Raw genomic sequence first — 22190 nt, forward strand, 5'->3', positions numbered from 1 at the left:
AGCTAAAACTACTAACGACGTCTATGAGACGACAGATTTTTGAGAATCCTTGAAGCCAAGCTGCCACATACCGGTTCCGTGTCCATAATGTCCCTTTGCCAAAATGTCGCTTCCCCAAAATGTCCCTGTCTCAAACTTTACACAACCCCAGGGAAGCCAAGGTGGGACATCACGTTTTTGTGGTTATCTAGGCAGACGAAGTCGTGGCATTTTAGGCAAGGGACATTTCGGAAAAGAGACATTTTGAGAAACTCCTTTCTCAAAATGTCTCTTTTCCGAAATGTCATTTAGGTGAAGATACATGTTGAAAGCCGGGGACATTTTGAGAAAGGGACATTATGGACCTGACCGGCCGGTTCCTTACCTATACAAAATCCTGCAATTATATCCTGCAACATATCGTCTACTCAGATCTCACACGGCCCGATCGGACTGCGGTCCTATTGTTTATATAAATTGTCTTTAATCTTTATCTCCTGAGTCGAAGAGTTAAGACTTGTTCATAAATTTAATAAAGCGAACCTTCGAAGAGGCTATTAATTTTCCTGACATCGAGTTTAATGGGACTTGCATCCTTGCACACGGGAATTTATGCGAGGCCGTGCAGACGGGTGGCGCCGGCAGGGTATAAAGAATAAACTATGTATTTATGTCTCGTACGTAGGTATAGACTATAACTTGCTGTACGTGACATTGAAACAAAATTTATGAGTGAAAAAATACACACCCAGGTATCTGTGTCCACAGGCAAGGTCTCGATGACGCACACCTGTATCATTTTGGGATTTTCTTTCTTTTAATCTTTCGATCGTTGCCGTACAGATCGCATACACTAGTGATCTCAACAGTTTACCAATGCCAAAGTTACCAATATCGTCTCCTAAAAAGGGAACTCCCGGTTTACTGCACAAACGTGATTTTTTGGCAACAGTTAAAAAAAACAAGATCTCTCAGACACAATAACATGTCAGTTCTTAAGAAAAAAAACTTGTTTGCTAAACAATTTCAATCAGTTCATCGATCAGAAATCGATTTACGGAAATCCCTAGCCACTAGTTATTTCTGATCAACTGTGTAGCCAGAGGGAAATAGTCTAGTATTTTTGGACCACAAGTTAAATTGGACTGGTTCTCACAAACGTACTGTTTTATTTACTCGTGAGATCGAACTTTTCCAATTATATTATTATAGAAATGTGGCTTGTATGGTGATACGGGTGCCAGGTGATCTCTTATATAACTTGTGATCTTATTAAACATATATATCTAACGCAAAATAATACATAACTTCGCCGGAAATGCGCATATTACTTAGGACTTTATCACGTCAAATCCATTTCATACTGGAAGAATTATACAAGTATAATCAGTACGAAAGCTTATCTGTCTGTCACGCTTTCACAATGAACCAATTTTGATTAAATACGATATGCATATAGTTAAAGACCCAATTTTAAAAATAGGCTACATTTTTCTTTAAATTTCTATTATTTTTTCTTGTGATCACAGCTTCTTGTCTTCAGTTCTGTCCATGTTGTGTCCATTTCTATGTTGAGTCTTGTCCATTTATTATTTATTTCCCAAGCCAGATACGCATTATTAACCATCACGAACACGTTCGAGTAGTAGATAAATATTTGCTCCGCCAACGTGACAAATACCACGAACGAAACACGCGTGCGTGATGTGCGACACTAATGATTCATTACGCTGAATAATCAATATTTGCTATCTATCGTCTCGTCTCGCCAATAACAATGGATAATATATAATTATTGTAAGTCCACAACTATGACATTATTATAGATATATACCAAATACATAACTTGTTTATTTGCGTTGTTGCTTTAAATTATGACTAAATGAATATATAAATTTATGTATAAATAATCTGGTTTCATTACATTGAACATTACAATTTCTTCTTTGCCTGGGATATTGGACATCCAGTTTGTGTCATTTAGACATCCGAACATCATATATCAGTACCAAGACAGTAAAGAGTAACTTGAAAGGCATCGGCGTACATATCCCATGAATCCTTCTTGCAATAGTTAAACAACAAAAAATGTTAGACATTAAACAACAAAAAATCGTAAAGCAACCATATTAACACGAACAAGTAAAAAGAAAAATGAATGCTCAAGTTGGCGCAGTATACTCCAAGAGCGTGACAATACGCCGCCATTTGTCCACACTCGCCGCAGCGCGTCAACTATCACAAAGCACGTCGGGGCAAATTAATTCCGCCGTTTCCTTCTCATTTGCCCGGTTCATTCCCTGCTCACAATATCGTTGCTTCGGTTTATGCTGTTCATTTTCCACATTTTCTATTATATTTATGAATTATAGCGAGCTTGTATTAGGAAGGCAACTATTTAACATGTTTTGAAAGTTTCTAACAATAGAATAAAGGACAAAATAGAATAAAACTGTATATATAAAATGTATCATGTAGACCAATTCATATCAAAATATTTGACATAAACATTAGTACTTATGAATTGGTGTTAAAGTAACTTAAACCTACATGTTTCGCCAAATATGGGTATGTAAATATAAATAAATAAATGAGCATATCATATACTATCATCTCCTCGACCTCGACGGCCTCGGTGGCGCAGTGGTAAAGTGTTTGCCTCTGAACCGAGAGGTCCCAGGTTCGACCCCCGGTCGGACCATGATGGAAAATGATCTTTTTCCGATTGGCCCAGGTCTTGGATGTTTATCTATATATGTATATGTTATAAAATATAGTATCGTTGAGTTAGTATCCCATAACACAATTATAGAACTTATTTTGGGACTAGCTCCAATTGTAAATCTGTGTATTTTGTCCTAATATATTTATTTATTTATTTATCATTTCACATCATAATAATTCAGTAATAAAACAGCAGTGTTTCTCATTCTCTCATGTTTCCGGGCGAGATTGGGAGCAGCAAAGTCTGGGTTCATCTGTAAAATCAACCCCACAATTTTGAATATTCAACTGTTATTTTTTGGACTTAAATCCAAAATTACTAATAGCCAATTATTGGTGTATACGTACATACGTTCTTGGTGTATTCGGTACGTGGTATACGTACCGAATGACCAAGGGTCAATCAAACGCAGGAAATCCCGCAAGTCCTCAGTACCTAAGTGGCCATCAAAGACCCAAAGGGTTCCACTATCCATCATTGGCACATCACCAGACCCTTCTCACTTGTCACGGAGTGTAATTTATTAGCAAACTTGCAGCTTTTGACGAACTAGGTGGAAGTAACAACAGACTATTATTTACTGATAGTTATGACCCTAGGTTGTTCATTGGTTAAGACATGTGATCGAATGGTCCCTACTTCGATTCTTACTCATGCCATATAAAAACTTATATGACATAAGTATAACTGAAACAGACTGGTATACAAACGTATACCAGTCTGTTTCACTGTTAGTAATTTTCTTTTGCTTCCGATGAAGAAAAACTTTGTGAAAAAATCTGATGATTTACTAGCTAATGTGTGAAACTATGAAGGCACCAAACGCAAAGTAAATACAATCTATTTTTATACACAATTCACAAAACAGTGCTATTATTTTCCGTTGAGGGTTAAAAACGAGCAGTACAATCAATCACGTACTCCCGCAGACAGGAAGCCATTTGCAATCTATTAACTCTGCGAGCGTGATAATAAACACGTTGACCGAGAAATAAAAGCAGTAATGACGTAACACTCTCATGGAATTAAACTATATTTGTATACATTTTCTGTGATAAGGAATAATGAAAAAGAGAATTTACTTATTTGCACGCTGCACTTTTGTGTAATGTAGTAAATTTTATGAAATACCTCTATATAGCATAAACGTTACGCAAATGAATGAAACACGAGTATAAATAATCAATACTTGTTTATGCAAACTTCAAAAAACCTTTTTGTAGTGCAGTTAGGTTTGGCATCTGTAACGAATTCCAATCGAGCCTTTAAATATAGCTATATATATGTACCTATATATAGCTATATTTAAAGGCACGATTGGGATTCCTTCTATAGTTCAAAACTCATTATGACATATACATTACTAACTTCATTAATTACATCAGGAGTATATTATTAGTAAAAAGACAAGTATAAAAAAATACAGTAACTTGGTACTCGCATTTGCCAAAGAAACGAGAAGACAAATCATAGTTTTTTTTATTAATGGTATAGTTCGACAAACGAGCTAGCGGGATACTTGATGGTAAGTGATCACCGCTGCCCTGAAACAGGCGCAATACCAGGAGACATCACAGGAGCGAAAATGTTGACTAAATGTCTGTGCACTTTTGAAATATTTTCCTGGCTTAAAGAAGCAATTATCAAAAATACGCTCCACTTAACGGCTGCTCACGGCTGCCACGAAACGCTCGGAATTCCTACCATTAAACATACAAACTTGTAGCACGTTACTACCATCCACATGTTGTCTCTTTTTCCCATATCGTGTAAACAAAGAAAACCCGTGGAAGAATTGTATTACGTGTTTTATGTTTCATGGTAGCCCCGCCAGATTGTTTCCTCAATAATTCTCTCTGTAAACTCAATTTCAGTGCCACGCAGGTTCAATAAAAGGGGAATTACTTTGACCTAATTAATATGCAATGGCAGCACAATCTTGCTTGCAATTTACTCAACAAGCGTGTTTTACACGCTGGTAGAGTAATAAATGAAGTAAGTAATTACATAATTAACTTGCTTCTAAGCTAATGATCTGAAAACTAATGAAGTCAACTTCATTTGTCCAAATGTAAATGGGGAAATATTAGATACCTATTTTGTTAAGTAAGATATTTAGAAAAAGAAATTGGTTCTACTGATAACAATGTCGGGAAACACGCATATATTTATTCAGATAACCGATATATACATATATATATAACATAATAACTATTTACCTTTAATTTATATAATATTATATTAACTAGAAACTACCTACCCTAAAAATAACTTATAGTCTATATGAGTAATAAATTTTTTCATCTCATTATTATTGCGATGTACTTATAAGACGGGTAAGATCTTGAAAATAGGTAAATAAGTTTAAAAAAAAGTAATTTTTAACACTACCTTTTATAGTTTTTAAAGAGATCTTATTTCATCAACGCGTGACGATGTCCGTGCAGTAAAGGTCCGTTGAGGAGTCCCCTCGTTGTAAGCTGATCTTGGCCCATCATCAGGAACTAAAGCCACGTGTATAACATGACCGTGCCATTAAACATTGAGGAGTTCTTTCATCGGGAACCGACCGTGGGAGCACCATGAGATCATAATAATGTATAACGTGTATTTTATTTCAACTCAATCGGTTGCTTTTTCAATTTTGCTTCAAAATTAATTAAATCTTTCAATCCATCCGAACGGATTGGAAGATTTAATTAATTTTAGGTACACATATAAACATTACAAATTAAAACAAAGCTAGTAAAAAGCAAACCATTAATTTTTATTTAGCATCGGCCATGAAAATGGGCGGCATGTAGGGAAACTAATTGAAAACGATACATTTCTATCAAACCCGTCTAAGTAATACTATTGTCTTCCATCCATTAAATTGATTGCAACATGATGTCACTTTACAGACAGACAGAGATAACATTTTCTGTGCGATTAGTTTTATAAGAGACGAATGTGATATGATATGTGGCGACTTTTGATAGGTGATAGATTAATTATTTATTGGATCACTAGCTAATGCCTGCGACTTCGTTCGTGTGGGCGAACAATTTTTGATTAAAAACTATTAGAGAAATTTACTTATACAGACAAATGTAACGATACCTTGCTAATCAGACTGAAAAAGTATACTTTCAATAGTTTAGCTGATCAGACTGAACAACTTTTATTAGAGCGTCATTTCTATTTTTCCTATAGTTTAGCTGTACCATCATAGGTCTACATCAGGTGTTCCAGATCTTCGATTTTTATATCTCAACAGAAAATGCTCATCAGACTGAACAATTTTAGTTAAGTCGTCATTTCAATATTTCCTATAGTTTAGCTGTACCATCATTGTTCTCCATCAGGTGTGTTGGTGTTCCAGTTTTCAAAATAATTTATACCCTATCTATATGTTGCCCAGGCTTAATAGCTATATAACAAAAAAGTTTCATTCAAATCCGTCCAGTAGTTTCGAAGATTAGCGTGTACAAACAGACAGACATACAGACAGATTTTTTTTTCAAATTCTTACTCTGTTGTAGGACTTGTCTGACTGTAGGATCTTGTCTGAGTATATAACACATTCACACTCGTAGTCACAGCGCATGCCCGTAGACAGTGACTCTAGCCTAATTTTATTTTTATGTAAATTTATTCAATGTACAATGTATTATATATATGTGTTTTTCAATTTTAATCAATTTAGAATGATATACATCACTTATCGACGTCAAACATCACTTAAACTAAGTCTTCTACTGCCGGCTTCCAAAGCGCAGGTGAAGAAGAAGCGCCGCAACAAACTTCACCGCAGCCTTTTCTCCAAGGACGTCAATTAACAAATATAGGTCTTATTAAAAATTAGGAGGACGAATATACACCATTATTAAAAATGTCAAAATTTGAATGAATAAATAAAATAAAAAAAGTTGTATTTTCCATAAAATTATTGAAAGTTAAACTGTTACCGTTTTATTATATGTATTGATTTAGAGTGTCAACTACCCCTATTATAGGGGAGAAGCTACAACGCAATACAAAATGCTTTATTACACATTCATGTAAAAATACAAAAATAATGACTATTTACATACAACTTAACACTCAAATAGGTAAGGAAAGAAAATTCGCAAAAGGCTACACTCAAAAAAAGCAGACAGATATAATCAACTTAATCTCTCATTCATAGGTTTTTTAAACCTGAAATAAATGATTTTTATTTTTATTTATTTCACATCTAATGCTGGCTATACACTATCGTCAAACTTAGACTGTTTCGATATAAATTGCTGGTTTTTTTCTTGAGCTAAAAAATCTCACATAGAAATCGCAGTGTATGTTCATTCGCGTCGGCAACTGAGTTCGCCGATAGCCTACAGCCGGCATTACAAATTGCTAATTACCTGAGTCAAAGGGCCGACAAAATTTGTGAAACAAACGCGTTGTGCTGCGTATTGGCATAGTTCTTGTAAGTGAACGCGGACCACACATGCGTGTGACGCAGGGGTCGTTATAATCGCAGTGCGTTCGGAAACGCATGAGGCTTGGGCAGACTGCGGGTTGCTCTCCCTACCTCGGCCAGGCTTTAACTGAAGTCTGGTCTGAGTTAACAGCAAATGAATGTGGGCGGGGCCGATCCAGGGAACTGCCCTCTGTGCACTAGTACCTCTATTTATGCTGAGCTAGACTTGAGTACTTGTGAAATTTAATTACGTTGATAGGAGCGCGGTCTTTGAGGGTTGCGTGAAAACACAGGCTTTCAAGTTTTAGCTTGAATATGCTAATACCAATACCATTTAAGTACTTTTCACAGTCCAGAATCGGTCCTGCTGCAGCTAACAGCACAAGAGCTGATTGCTGGCAATCGGTAAGAATAAATAGTGTAGTTAGAACACCCTACTCCATATTAAATTAGGTGTTCGCCTGAAAAACTTACTTAAAACTAAGTCTTTTGCTGTATAAACCATAACCACTAGTAAAAATAACTTTATATTTACCTCAACTATTGTTCAATACTTTAGTAACGTCCATACTTTAGTAACAAAGAATAATAATACGAAGAAGAACGTACCTCAACAATCCTGTCGTTGACCTGTATCTTGCCGCAGAGGTCGGCCGAGCTTCCCGAGCTGATGCTCTTTACGAAGATGCCGCTCAGTTCCTCTGCGAACAAACATGTGCCATCAACATCTTAGCCATAAGAAACACAGTACAATGAATGCTCAACGGCCACATAAACTAAACGAGCACGACACACCCAGAGAACCTCAGAAAAATGTCTGTGATTTGTTTTCTTTCTTTCTTTCGGCAGGGCCATATTTAGACAATATTAGATTACAATATAATACTATCCAATATCAACATATTTAACCCTTTTGTGGCCTTATTATACGCAAGAGGTAAAACGAAATTAATACCAGAAAATACTACATCTAATGACAATTGCGCATCCAGATTGAGTATTTTTCGCAGTCAGTACAGAGAGCTCTCTCTCCCGGCCCCTTAATCCCTCCCAGCCAGACGATGAGTGGTTTCTATCCGCCCCCGGCGAATCACGTAACTCGATCGTTTGCACGTTGTTTAATCTAGCCGTAGCGACAGCAAATAGATTAGTATTTTCAATATAATGGCACATTTTATATATTCCTAGCTGCCAGACCCAGCTTTGCTCAGGTAAAAATGAAAAAAAAAATACACTGAAACCTTTCTTAGGAATTGTACTATTTATAAAACAACATCAAAATCCGTGTAGTAGTTTTTGAGTTTATCGCAAACAGACAGACAGATGCAGCAGAGGACTTTGTTTTGTAATAAGGTGCATTTGTTTTATAAAGTACTTAAAAATAAAAATAGATACCTATCACAAGTTATAAATTAAATTAAATTCTAATACAAATAATACATAACAGAATCAAACCAATAGCGGAACGTTACATCAGTGAAGATCAGTATGGATTTAGACAAGGAAAAGGTACTCGCGAAGCTGTCATTAAGATTAATAGGAAGCAGAAGAATTGACTTAGGTCTTAATACATTTGTAGGATTTTATCAAGACCTAAGTCTATTTCATAAACTAATGGAAGCAGAAATTGGGGGCCCAAAATTCAATCGCAGCCGTAGCTGAAGCTAAATCAGAACTACGACAAATGTTAATACATACGGATACCACTTTTCAAGAGACCACCAAAACAAAAGCTTTACAGATAACCAGAACAAAAACAAATATAAATAACAAACATATTAAAAACAAAAGAAAAGACCAAATTATGTCAAATAGAGATGCAATACAAGTAGTTGACAGATACATGTATTTAGATAGCATCATAAACAACGACTCCAGACGTAGTGCCGACATTATATCCAGAATATCAATAGCAAAAAGCGTTGATAATAAAAAACATATATTTTCGTCAAAAATAAAAAGTTTAATATATATATAATAAAAAGTTTAAAAAAAGGGTGGAGTATTGCCCTGTATGAAAGTGAGACCTGGACGGTTAAAAAGGATAGAGACCGATTGGAGGCTTTCGAAATGTGGTGTTGGAGACGAATGAAGAAAATAAACCGGACAGAAAGAAAGACAAATGCAGAAGTATTAGACCTAAGGAAAAAAAACGTTATTAAAAGTTATAGAGTTGAGGCGTGGAAAAATGTTTGGCCACCTTGTGCGACATGAAAATCTAATTAAAAACATAATAGAAGGCAAAATAGAAGCGAAAAGAGGAAAATGAAAGCCAAGAAGGGCGTTTATGGACCAAATAAACAGGAGACAGCAAGATTAATGTCGTACAAGGAGGTCAAAACAATGGCTGAGGATAGAAAGAGATGGAAGGAACTCCACCGACAAGAACCACGTTCTTAGTTAACCATTGTGTCTAGTAATTTCCTTTTTTTTTTCTACATTTATAATAAAAAAGAAGTTTTAAAAGAAAATAGTTACCAATATTATCACTATTTAAAGTTATGTTCATTGTAACAACCTTAGATTTGGAATGATAACTAATCCACTCGTGCGGCACCCGTATGGAAATAATCTTGTCAGTATCATTTTCTTTACAAGTTTATCGCTTTGCTTTATTTTTTCTAAATTTCCACTATTTATTTTTTTTCAGTTTTTTGCTGACGATACTTTGTGGCGAGCCCCTAAGCGCTGGATCTAATTTTAACTCCCGCTCAATTTTCCTCTTGTTGTGACTGCTACCAACTACCACTACGAGAGGTATATTATCATGAATATCTATGAATATCTCTTAAACTGAGCTATTTTAAAAAGAAATATCTTTTTAAAAGACTCACATTAAAGGAGCAATTTAGTTAGTACCTTAATTGAAATTTGAAAAAAAAAATACTGATCAGTATTTTTTAGGAATTGTACGATAGACAGGGATGATGAAGTTAAGGGGAGGCCTTTTCCCAGCAGTGGGACACTCGGCTATTGGCTAAAAAATGGACCGCAACATATATAATAATGGACCTGTGATTCTGTTTCAGCGGCCAGAGATAATTTTATTTGATTTTATATATTTTTATTTGACTATTTTGTATCAATCACAATCTTATATAACATTGTTCTTAGTAAGGTCGGAACTGATTGTTTATTTTTGGGAAATTTCGTTAAAACCCTATGATACGCTTAATATCGAACATATTAAGCGTATCATAGGGTTTTAACGAAATTTAGAGTTTAGCTTGTCCTTTAAACGAAGTCAGGTACTCTTTTGTGAATGGTGCAATAAACAGTTTATATAGTAGATAGATCTACCTACTCGTAGTTCCCGAGTAGCCGTAAAATTTCAATAAAAATGACGACAACCTTTTAACGCGTTTATATTAATATTAGTTCTCAATTATTAAAATAAAGAGGCAGAGACATCCAAAGTAAACAGGTACGTATTGCACAACTCGATTATTTGGTGAATAATAAAAAACTAATACACGCAAAGACCCTTGTCCGTTCCTTTGACTAGATCCTGATACAAAAACTGTTCCTCAATCCTCACACCAACACAACCAAAATAGAACCTGTCGAAAATAGCCCGTTGTTTGAGGAAAACCTTTCTTTATTTACCGAACTAATAACAAATGGTGTTTGGCTTGGAAGTCCGGATAATCTTATATTGAAAAAGTTTTTAGTTGGGTGTGTTAGTGAGGTTATAGACTGGAGATTCTTCTCATACACGATGGGATAGCAACCTGACGCTGTTTCAGAATATCAATTCTAGTAAGTATTGCGACTTGTTAATAAAATAATTGTTATGAAGCGCGTTTTTTCGATACTGACTTCAGTAACGGGCCGCGCCTTCTATCACACTTCAAGCGTACATAAAAAATTCTACTAATTTACTAAACTAAAACGTTCCTTTTGAGTATTGCGAATTTTGGCTAACTCTGCCTACACCGTAAGAGATAAGACGTGATGCTGAATGCATGTACCTATTATTTTTTTAATACGATTACATCTTATGTCAACGTATAGCAATATAATGCATGTCATGTGTATATAAACCTTCCTCTTGAATCACTCTATTGAAAACCCGCATCTAAATCCATTGCGTAGTTTAAAAGCTAATCATGCATACCTAGGGACAAACAGACAGCGGATAGCGACTTTGTTTTATACTATAATGATAACGATTCCATTCGGGATTCCATAATTAATTTGGCAAATATGGAAGCAGCTGTAGATCGCACATGCGGTGTTCCTATTGCAACGCGGATGCCTCACATATGTACGTATAGAAATAATAATTCCATTTAGTCAATACAAATAGACAGACCCCCAGTCTAGACGAGACGCGATCGATTCAATCCGGGATGCATTCGGACCCCGAGAGTGCAACATAGGTAAATGTAGACGACTGCATTTGGATGTTCTATTGAACATACGTTCCTTCAATCTATGTAATGCGTTTCAACGTGGTAAGAATTTACATCGCCATTTGCTATATTGACTTCTACTTTTGATATACCCATTGCAATCCGATTTTAATAAACTTGGTATTTAGAAAAATACATGCATTCGCCGATAGTGCAATAGAAATCATTAATAAATGGGTACTTTTGATAAAATTAGCATTTTAGTAGATTTTTAAAATTTTTGATGTCAATCGTGTCAGCATACTTCATGTCACAGGCACGTAGGATTCGCTTTAAAAAAAATACTTCCTTTTTTATACAAACGGGTAACTTCAAAGAAGTGTTAGTCACAAAATTATTTTAAGGTGCCTATAAATTTTAATTTGGATGGCGAGAACTTGCTATGGAGAGAGATGAGTGGAAAAACAAGGGGGAGGCCTTGTCCAGCAGTGGGACACCTATAGGCTAGATAAAAATAATAATAATCTACTGCATTGGGGATAGACCAGCTCACCAGCTCGCATTATGTTGATCTATACTGTTAGATAGATGTAGGTACAGGCTGTTTCTGTATTTTTTAGTCAAAGGGTTTGTCAAGGAACATTTCATGTTCATGGCGCGCAACTCTTTCGTGTTGCTCAAGCGCTGACTATACTTTGCGGTCATACAGGATAATATGTCTCCTGGCAAAATCCTAGGACACATTGATACACTACACACACACACATTACACTTTTTTTTTGCATACTTTCCATATGTTATTTGTACCCTCTACCAAATCTATCTAGCGATAGAAATACACTCCCGTTTTGTAAAGCCAGACACAAAAAGACTGGTCCCCAGTCGACGAGATCCGATCGATGTAATCCCGGGTATATTCGGACCCCGACGAGCGCAGATCAAAGAAAATATGGTAGGCAAGCTTTTGTAATTTTTTAATTATGTTACTTATGTAAAACGGTGAAAAAGCAGACCCTGAAAACTGGTGTTTGGGTTCTTCTGATGGTAATTTTTAATGATTTGATCTCTATTTATTGTTAAGTAATAAATTATAAATATTGTTGAATATAGATTAAGTATTAATTATTTTAAAAACTTTGAAAATTTCGAAGACTAGACAGACACGTGAGCATGATTTTGCTATTTTTGACGTTGAATTCGAATATATATTTTTAAAAACATAAGTTTGGATCTTTAACTCATAGTCGCAGTTTCTAAAAAACACCCTTTTTTCCCCTAAGTTTTTTATTTTAATGTTTAGGAAATCAGATCTGCCGGTCGGCATCTCAGTGAAACCAGTCACCTAAGACCAGCTTACAGACGCCAGCAAAACTAGGAGTGTCTAGTATAAAACTTCAATTTAAACATATTTTCTTTCACGTTGAACTCAATATTTCTTTACTAAAATCCATGCAATGTATGAGATAGTTTAAGTCGATTTTATGCACAATTATACCTTCTCGTATGCACGATGTACTAGATTTTTAATTTATTGTAGTTGAAGTTTCATTAGGCGTTTGATTCGTCAAGTTTTCCGAAATATGCAATATCGCTTTTTTCCTGTAATCTGCGATTTCGCCTCGCTACGGCCATGCTCGTATATCCTGCAGATCCGATCGCTGTGAAAATGGCGTTTTTGTGATGGTAATACGATTGTGAGGTACAGGAATATGTTTCTGTGAAATATGTAATATGTTTGTGATAACGGATGAATGGGATTCAAAGAGATTTTTGTTGATGTTTCTGTAAAGAGGCTTTACTCGCTTGCATTGTTTATTTTTATTATTATTTTCTTCTTTTTTTATTTATATTAATAATCTCGTACTCTATGTCTCTCTCTCTCTCTCTCTCTCAAATTCAGCTTTATGTCCTCTATTTTATACGATCTTCAGCGCCTTTAGCTGCATTAATCAAAGATGTCACAAGTTTATTTGTTAAACATTTTTTTTTAAATCCCGACTTTCTATATCCATTTCGCTACCACTTTTGAACGGCTGAACCGATTTTGATCAAACATATCTAAAAACCACCGCATAAAAATTAGCTATCGCATAAAACCGCATCCAAATCGGTTCACCCGTTGATGAGCTACGGTGCCACGTAGGTACACAGACAGACACACATAGCGGTCAAACTTAAAACACCCCTCGTTTTGCGTCGGTGGTTAAAAAGACACTGTCAAAATATTAATTACTTATCGGCATACGAGTACTGTAAAAATTACATTGAAAAACCACATGCATAATTTAATACTTTCGTAAATTTTTTAACACAGGGAAATCTCTCGTGGGTATATGAATACGACCACTATTATATGAATAAATAAATTTAATTTTACCTTGTTCACAGACGTATCCAGCGACGGTGATCCCCAGGCCTAAAGCTGAATCCTTGTTGAGCATCACCTCGTAGCTCAACGTCTCAGGTTCGCCGCTGCCCCGCACCGCCATGTCTAGTGGTAACCTGATCAAAGACACGACTATTAACATCTGCACCCCAGCAGCCTACTTGGTTCATACAGGCTCTCTCACTCTCGCATGTTCCCGGTGGCATTCGGAGCTGTTGTGACACCCCGAAGCCCGCGGTCAGAAAATAAACCTTTATATTTTGCAGAAAATAAGCAGACAGTAGTACAGAGACCTGTTAGCAAACCACCAAATTACACATCACTTATTGACGTCACGAAGTCTACTGCCGACTTCAAAAGCGCAGGTGAAGAAGGAGCCTTTTCTCTAAGGACGTCAATTAACAAATGTAGGTCATAAATTCTACCAGCTTCATCAGATGACGTTGTTTGGACAACGCTATAGAATTTCAAGAAGTGGGCCCTCAGACACACAAAGCTATAGGTGATGCGTCTGGCATAGGAACATAAGAAATGACGCGAAAAAAGGCACGCCTACATCCAGCAGTGGTTGATATAGGCTGATAATGATGATGATGAAAATATTGACCTCATCGGTGGTGGCTGGGATTCTGTCGGGGCTATGATGAGAGGCGGGGGTCGCGGCGCTGGAGCCAGCGCGCCGCGGGGCACCACAGCCACTATGGACGCTACTGGCTGCAACATTAACCAGCTTTTAGTAATGATTGTTATTGCCTTGAAAATAAAGAATTAACAATTTGGACGCTTTTTCTAGTATAACAATAATAGGAGAAATTATGTTTAAAATAAAATAACAAAAAGAAAGCGAAAGTAGTAAAAAATAATCTAATCAGACCCACTACTCCCTAAAATTCAAGTTAATTCCTACTATTACAAATCGAAATTTGTAAGTATTTGTATTTCAATCGTATTTCTTCCAGTAACATAGAGGACTGTTTGAAAATTCAAGGTAAGCTCACCCTATGATGCAGCCGTTCTTCAATGATGGTTGGTGGTGGTGACGGAGGGCTGGTGTCTTCACACAGCGCCCCGAACCCATCATGGCCGGCTTCAGCCAGACGCCGCTCCAGTTCTATGGGGTCAGCCAGGAGACGGGACGGCACCACTGGTGCTTGCGATGCCCCAAGAGACTATAGACAAAAGTTAGTGAAAAACGTATGAAAATCCGTGCTGTAGTTTTTGAGTTTATCGCGAGCAGAGGACTGTTTTCTCTACGTAATGAAACGCCGGCTGGAGTCGTAACTTTTTATTTCCGTTTCCTTATCAGTATTAATACATTACAAATTATATTTATATTTGTAGGGAAAGCATTCTTCCAGTTGTATAATATATAAGGAAAGCACAGGGATAACATCCACCGCGCTCTTCTGTACAAGCCACGATGTCCAAGCCAAGATGTGAGGTTTGATTTTTTTTATACCATAAAGTGTGGAGCAAGAAACACATATTGAAAATGATAAAGATAAAGTATAAGTTAAGGATGTTATATGAATAGCACATTTGTAAAATAGATTCACGCGTCTGAAGAAGGTGACGACAAAAACTAGTTATCATCAAAATTAATTTTGTTCTGTACAGCTATTCAAGAGTCTATACACTCTAAATGCCTGCCATTCAAAATTTGTCATTACTTGTACCTGGTCCTACGTGAAACAGCCTTGTTCCTTCCGGAACATAACATAATAATGTAAATCCTGTTACATCACAAGGGAATCTCATTTTCTTCACATTTTAGCTAAAAGCTACTCATGAGGAAAGACTCACCTCTCGTTTATTACCTTCTGAATAGATTCGACCTAAGATTTCATCAGGCAATTATGATTTCTTGTCAAAATCACACTTGACTTCATCAAAGGCACAAACACAACATGTTAAGTGTGTTTAATGAGATTAATTATCATGTTGAATTATGCCATTCAAATCAAAAAGTTTCACTTCAACGTAGGATGATTTTAGCGTACATCGCTCAATATATAGTTTACCTAAAAGTAAATCTTCTGCAAGTCACGGTCCTTAGTAAGGATGATTCGGTCTGTTCCATCTTGTTATATTGATGTAACTAGTTGGGCGTTTTTATTCCAAGTTGTTTCTGAATTCTCATCTGTATAGACTTATGATGATGAATTTTACTGGCGACTTCAAAGCGCAGCTGAATAAAGTCAGCAGTTTTTGAGATATAGCACTTTTTCGGAATCCACAAATTATTAACTTAAATATGAAAAACAAAGTTATTTTTATGTTAATCGCTTCAAAGAAAGAAACCATTTGAGGAAACCCCCAATATTCTTACAAAAAGTAGAAATATGAATTCTTTTTATTTCAGTGGGGATCGCGCAAATCGCAAGTAATTATTATCTTTCCATTGCCTCAATCATTTGACTTTCAACTTTTCCGAGTAGGTACTCAAATTATATTTTTTCTTTATTAGACATTTTTATTTATGTGCTTTGATGTTTCGTCTTGAATCAAACCACTCATACATACGAGTATATGACGACCTCGGTGGCGCAGTGGTAAAGTGCTTGCCACTGAACCGAGAGGTCCCGGGTTCGATCCCCGGTCGGGTCATGATGGAAAATGATCTTTTCTGATTGGCCCGGGTCTTGGATGTTTATCTATATATGTATTTGTTATAAAATATAGTATCGTTGAGTTATAATTATTTATTTATTATTATCTAATATATTTATTTATTTATATTTACTTGGTTAATATTTCTCATTCAATAACAGGAAGAAACAGGTCTATATATATTATCAAGTATATTACTGCTGACACTGGCGACCATAAGATTTTATTCATGTCGTCCAAAAACACCACTTTACAATATCTTTGTGAAATAAAAAACCTAATAAATAAGAAAGTTCGAATTGTGCGTGTGGTGGTGTGGTTACGCAATGACAAATCCAATTGGCTGATTTCGAAGAAGTTTGATACACGGGTAACATAAAGTACTTTTTATTCCAAAATTTCTAACAGATTCACATTTAATTTGCAAAACATGTGAAGCGAAAAAGCTTTGTTTGCGGAATTCCAAATCTCTGCTCCAATTAGTGAAGTGAAGCGAGAGTAGCGGCGAAGTGAGACGGGAATTGGGTTCAATTTCGCTATTTATAACTCGTCCGGCAAAGGCTGGCTTTACGACATAGAAAACAGATAACTATCATTTGGTGAAGGTACTAGTACTAGACGCCCGTCCCGGCTTCGCTCGAGTAAAACCATAATAAGATATGTAGCCTATGCTACTCCTGAAGGTTTCACCTTTAAAATTTCATCAAAATCGGCCCATTGGTATTTTAGTTTATTCATTACAAACAAAGAAACAAAAATACAAATCTTTTCTCTGTATAATATTTGTATGGAGTAGGGATAGTATGGTTAGACATATCACGTCTTTTTTTGTCTTCAACCCCCAGACCTGCATGGAAAATTGCATGGTTAGGTTAGGTTATTATTAATCAATAAATAAAAGTCCCGTACACATAGCAATGTTATTTACATCATCGGCCCATAGAAGCGCCATAATATCGTAATCAAAAAGATAAATACAGATTATTCCCAAGCCACAGTATAGTTTGTAAATGTCGTAATATTATTCCCGAGTGTAGTCCCAAGTGTTCACACTTTTGCAATTAAAACTAGAAAGTGGGTGAGCTAGAGAAATTTTAATTGCGTTTTAAATACACCTTAACGAGTATAATCGCTTTTCACGCCTCACATTTTGTTTTACAACCTTTTAGTTCAAAGCTATAATTTTGGTTTATTTATAGAGCATTTCAGCCAAGTAGACGTTTTATACCCTTAAATTGGGCTGTACAAATAACTTGGTTATTATTCTTCGTGAATATTTTAATAATATGTCGCTTTTTTATTTTCATGAATCGTACACATGACTCCAATAATACTACATAATGTCAAAAATACAAATAACCATTTTATTAATTATTCCTATAGGAAAATATGGAAATTAACAAACCAAATTAAGTGGACCAATTACAGAACCTTGGGGAACGCCCATGTATATGCATAGCTACAAAAATGGCTCTAATAGTAAAGGTTACAATAATAATTAATATTACCGACGTGTGAATACACTTTGAACCATCCAACTGCGAACTAAAATCTAAATTTGCTATTAATAACATTGTGATTGACCCAATCGAAAGCATTCAATAGACTTATACAGTCGAAATTTCCACACAAATTCACACAAACGCCGCATTATCTTAATGCTTGTAATGTTGAACATCAAATAGATTAATCAATGGCTTCGACTTAAGGTCTGTCAACTAGGGATGCTGACGACTAAGCGAAGTGGAAACGAAAAAGTAGGAAAGTGGACCCTGGGCTCCGATGCTCAATGTCTCAGGAAGCAATCGGGATAATTCTCAGATGAGATAGAGATTGTATCATTAGCTTCGAAATACAGTAATTAAGAGAGTATTGCAAATGACGATAGATAGCTTTATCAATATTACGTATATTGTGTAAGCACTAGCCTAACCTGCGTAGGCGCAGCGTTGGAAGACGCAGGTCTTGCCACAAGCAGTCTCACGCAAACGCCGCACTGTCGCAGCACACAGGCCGCCTGTCGCGCGCACATCCCCACCACTGACACAGCGCCGATGCGCAGGAGCATATCTCCGCTGCGGAGGCGCCCATCCTAGGGACAAAGTTTAATTAAGTTTTTGACATAAATATATTTATTTAACTGTTTATGTACAGAAATCCAAGAAAGAGACAGATAGTAAATACAAAGGTTGTATTTATTTGCAATGAAATTTCTTCCAGCAAACACGCGAGAGAGGAATTGAAAAGAAAGGCAGACAAACGTAGCTTAGTTGTATTATACTCGTATTTCTCTGTGGCGTGATGCCACGTAATTTCATCCCGTGTATAATATACGAGGCACCTAATAAGAAGCCTTCATAGGAAATAACAACACGATACACAATAAAAACACGGTTGACATTAGGCAGGCGATGCATCGTAAATTCTCTGCTGAAAATTCAAAATACAAAGTTTATTTTTTTACAAGAACCGTGGTGTTACAGTTGAGAATATAACGATGAACGCACCAGAGTGTGAAACGTTACACCTTACACCCACTTTCTGGAATACATACTTATCATGAAAAGAAAATAGGCAACGAATGACGAACGATAATAATTTGACCAATGACAGAGTAAGTGCATGCTAATGAGAGTCAAATGTTACTCATCTTATGTGACTCAAAATACTGAATGTGACTATCGTCTTGTTTTACGTTTGGATTTCGCTTTTTCATAAGTTTATCATTTATCTGTAAATCAACCCACCACCCCAGATTTGTGGATAATTCTGTAATAATTTATTTTATTTATTTATTTATGTACACAACATAACAGTGTAAATATAAAACTTACAAATAGGAAAATATGTACAAAGGTACTACTTATTTCCATAGAAATTTCTTCCAGTAAACCCGCGAAAGAACAATGGGGAAAAAAGAGGCATTGGCGTGTACAAAATAGAAAATATATAATGTTAGGTGTTAGAATATGTTAGGTGAAAATACAGTATAATTCTTTAAATCTGTCTCCATAACGCCGCAGTAATAAAGCCAAAAGAAATGAATTTGTAAATTCACGACGCCGCGTGCTGATTACATTTGCAAATGCTTGTTTGTGCTGTATGAAAATTGTATGAGCTTCGGTCGAAGGTGAGGAACGTGCTTGGAATATCATCGTCACAAAGTTTGCTTTTATTTCATTTCTTTTATATTTCTACTGCTGGGTTTTTGAGATGACTGTGAGGCTCTACGGCTGAGGAAGAAACCAGGAAACGTTCATATTAGAAAATATATTTCAGTGAGTAAAGGTCTAATGGTCAAACTGGTGGCGGTGTCGTGATTTTCCCTCGGTTTTGGTTTAACTTCTCCATGGAGGACCGAAAGCGAGCTTGATTCTATTTTTTATACTTTTTAAAAGCTTATATTAAAAAAATACAATAATAGTAAGCCCAAAATTTTAAAACTCCGCGCTTTATCATTGATGTGCTGCGTCCCAAATTGCAGTCATTGTGTTCAGTTCTCATTTCCACTGCGATATTCAGATTTCCGCCAATTGGGGTTAAACGGAAAAGCAATCTGGGCTTCTTTAACCCCAATGCCGAAAAAGGTTATATTTTTATATATTCGTGTAGCTACAAACAAAGCTAGCACAAAACCATAATTTATATTTATCCATCTGCCAACAAAGCGGCGCGCAGGTCAAAGTCAACGTCAAAGCTGACTGGTGCAACCCACCCTAAGACGTTTACGCAATTATATAGGTAATCTAAGCCAATAATAATGTTTCTATTTTTCAGTTCATACATTCAGTTTCATATACTTTGACCTACATCTAAACATGATATTCAACATTAAACGTTGCTGAAAGCAATTAATAGAAAGGTCAGTGGTTTTGATGGAGTATTCAAATAATTTAAACGAACTTTAGATTAGCGTTCATCAATTTTGTCCAATTGAGCTTCGCCCAAATGGAAAATTAATCACAGTTGTCGCAAACATAATTTATCTGTCTATATCTTTTGTGTTCATTAATATCCATCATTAGCAATTTTAATGACCACCCTGCTGGGGCACTGAGCTTCCTTATGGATGCAAATTGGTGGATGTTAAGTATTATAAATACAGCCGGGAAGCCAACTCTACTGCGAACTCTTGAACCTGCGCGCCGCTGACGTTTAGACAAAATGGCGTACTTTACGTTTTTCTGCACAGGCTATAGTTGGTCAAATTTGACAGAAGAAACCCACATTAAGAATATGAATGAGATAGTGAACTCACCCTGTCGGCGACGCCCCCGGGCAGCACGCTCTTGACCACGACACCGGACGAGCGCCCCCCAACGATACCAAACGCGAGTCCCGAGCCATCGTTCACCAGCTCCACCACCTCCACTTGCGCCCATTCGCCGAACACCTGCTGTTAGGAGAATATATTATGCCGGCTCCACATCACCTGATTCGGTATACATATTGCTTAATTTTATTAAGGTAAATAAAACCACTCATAGAAACTACGCATTATTCAGGCATTCGCGTCGAAACTCCAAGTTTGAGGTGTTTGTGGAGCTTACACGGACTCTCAACTGTTCGCTGTGACGTCAGCAATGTAAGAATTCTCCTCCCACTTCTCACACAGAACTCGTCGATTTAAAATGCTGAAGTCTTATATAAGCGTAATAATTTGTGACTTAAAATATTATTTTATGATTAATAAAAACTTAACAAAAGTAGGTTAATTTGATAGTCTTTATTTTACTGCTGCTAGACTAACATTTTTTTATCAATTAAAATTGAGAAACTATCATTTTATATTCTTCATTCTTAATATATTTTATTCTTAATATATTTTATTTTTATTATCATGTTTTGATGGCACAAAACAATTGTCCAACGCGACATGGTATGAGAGTTGAAAACCAAGAAATAAGTACGCAATATAGCATGTTGTACACTCTCTATTTCATCTCAGTATTTTCCCGGTTGCTTCCGCCGCCGTAGAACGCCGGAGCCCAGGGTCCGCTTTCCTAATTTTAGTCCTCCACTTCGCAATGTCTTTGGCATCCTGATTAGACATTGGCACGCATGTTACCCTTGAAGACTTCTCGGGTTTGCCCCTTCTGGCAGTTATAAATTAGGATAAAATAGGCCTTTTTGATAGGCCGACGCTCAACATCTGAGGAGGAAACCGAGAAAACCGGATCAAATTACGGACTTTTAGCTTTGTTATGAAAATGAAAGAAAGGGACACAGCGTACTTATAATTTGTGACAAAATAAAGAACATCATAATCTTAAATGTTTTGTATTCACCATGATGCGCTTAATCCTCCTGCTAGTTGGCCTGCGCGCGCGACTCCCCGATCAGCTGACCTTCTCCGCCATCTTGTTCACTGACGTGACGCGTTCACAGGTTGGCTCACACGATCAACTGAGCTAGCTCGCAACGCGGCTACGCACATCTTTGGATCAATGTTGATAGAACTGCAACAAAAAGCATTATTTCAATATATTCATATTCATATTATTTATTCGCCAACCAAGTGTTACAATGATCTTGATGTAATCAAATTCAAATATCATTAAATAGTATAAAACAAAGTCGCTCCCGCAGTCTGTCTTTCCTTATGTATGCTTTTAGATCTTTAAAACTACGCAACGGATTTTGAGGCAAGTTTTTTGGTAGATAGAGTGTTTCAAGACAAAAGTTTATGAC

General features: G+C 36.3%; 1 protein-coding gene and 1 long non-coding RNA gene across 4 annotated transcripts in view; both read right to left on the reverse strand.

Annotated features, from left to right (window-relative positions):
* The window catches only part of LOC128680954 (inaD-like protein), a 94877-nt gene that overhangs the window by 65739 nt on the left and 6948 nt on the right, over positions 1-22190 (reverse strand). Inside the window, exons 2-8 of one of the 3 annotated variants that reach the window (XM_053764472.2) lie at positions 21788-21958; positions 20758-20892; positions 18433-18591; positions 14888-15058; positions 14497-14603; positions 13881-14005; positions 7758-7849 (exon numbers count right to left, since the gene is read on the reverse strand). In XM_053764472.2, the coding sequence (XP_053620447.1) occupies positions 7758-7849; positions 13881-14005; positions 14497-14603; positions 14888-15058; positions 18433-18591; positions 20758-20892; positions 21788-21790 (792 nt within the window). In that variant the 5' untranslated portion in view covers positions 21791-21958. Of the gene's footprint in view, positions 1-7089; positions 7330-7757; positions 7850-13880; positions 14006-14496; positions 14604-14887; positions 15059-18432; positions 18592-20757; positions 20896-21787; positions 21959-22190 lie in introns of those variants that run through there. The other 2 variants (XM_053764471.2, XM_064436821.1) reach the window with 2 other exon arrangements.
* On the reverse strand, positions 1088-5790 carry LOC128680956 (uncharacterized). Its single transcript, XR_008405914.2, has 3 exons — positions 5096-5790; positions 3052-3253; positions 1088-2957 (listed from the first exon to the last, which is right to left on the reverse strand). It is a non-coding gene; the product is annotated as an uncharacterized LOC128680956 (long non-coding RNA).

This window comes from Plodia interpunctella, chromosome 25 (assembly GCF_027563975.2).
Source record: "Plodia interpunctella isolate USDA-ARS_2022_Savannah chromosome 25, ilPloInte3.2, whole genome shotgun sequence".
Classification (NCBI taxonomy): Eukaryota; Metazoa; Arthropoda; class Insecta; order Lepidoptera; family Pyralidae; genus Plodia; species Plodia interpunctella.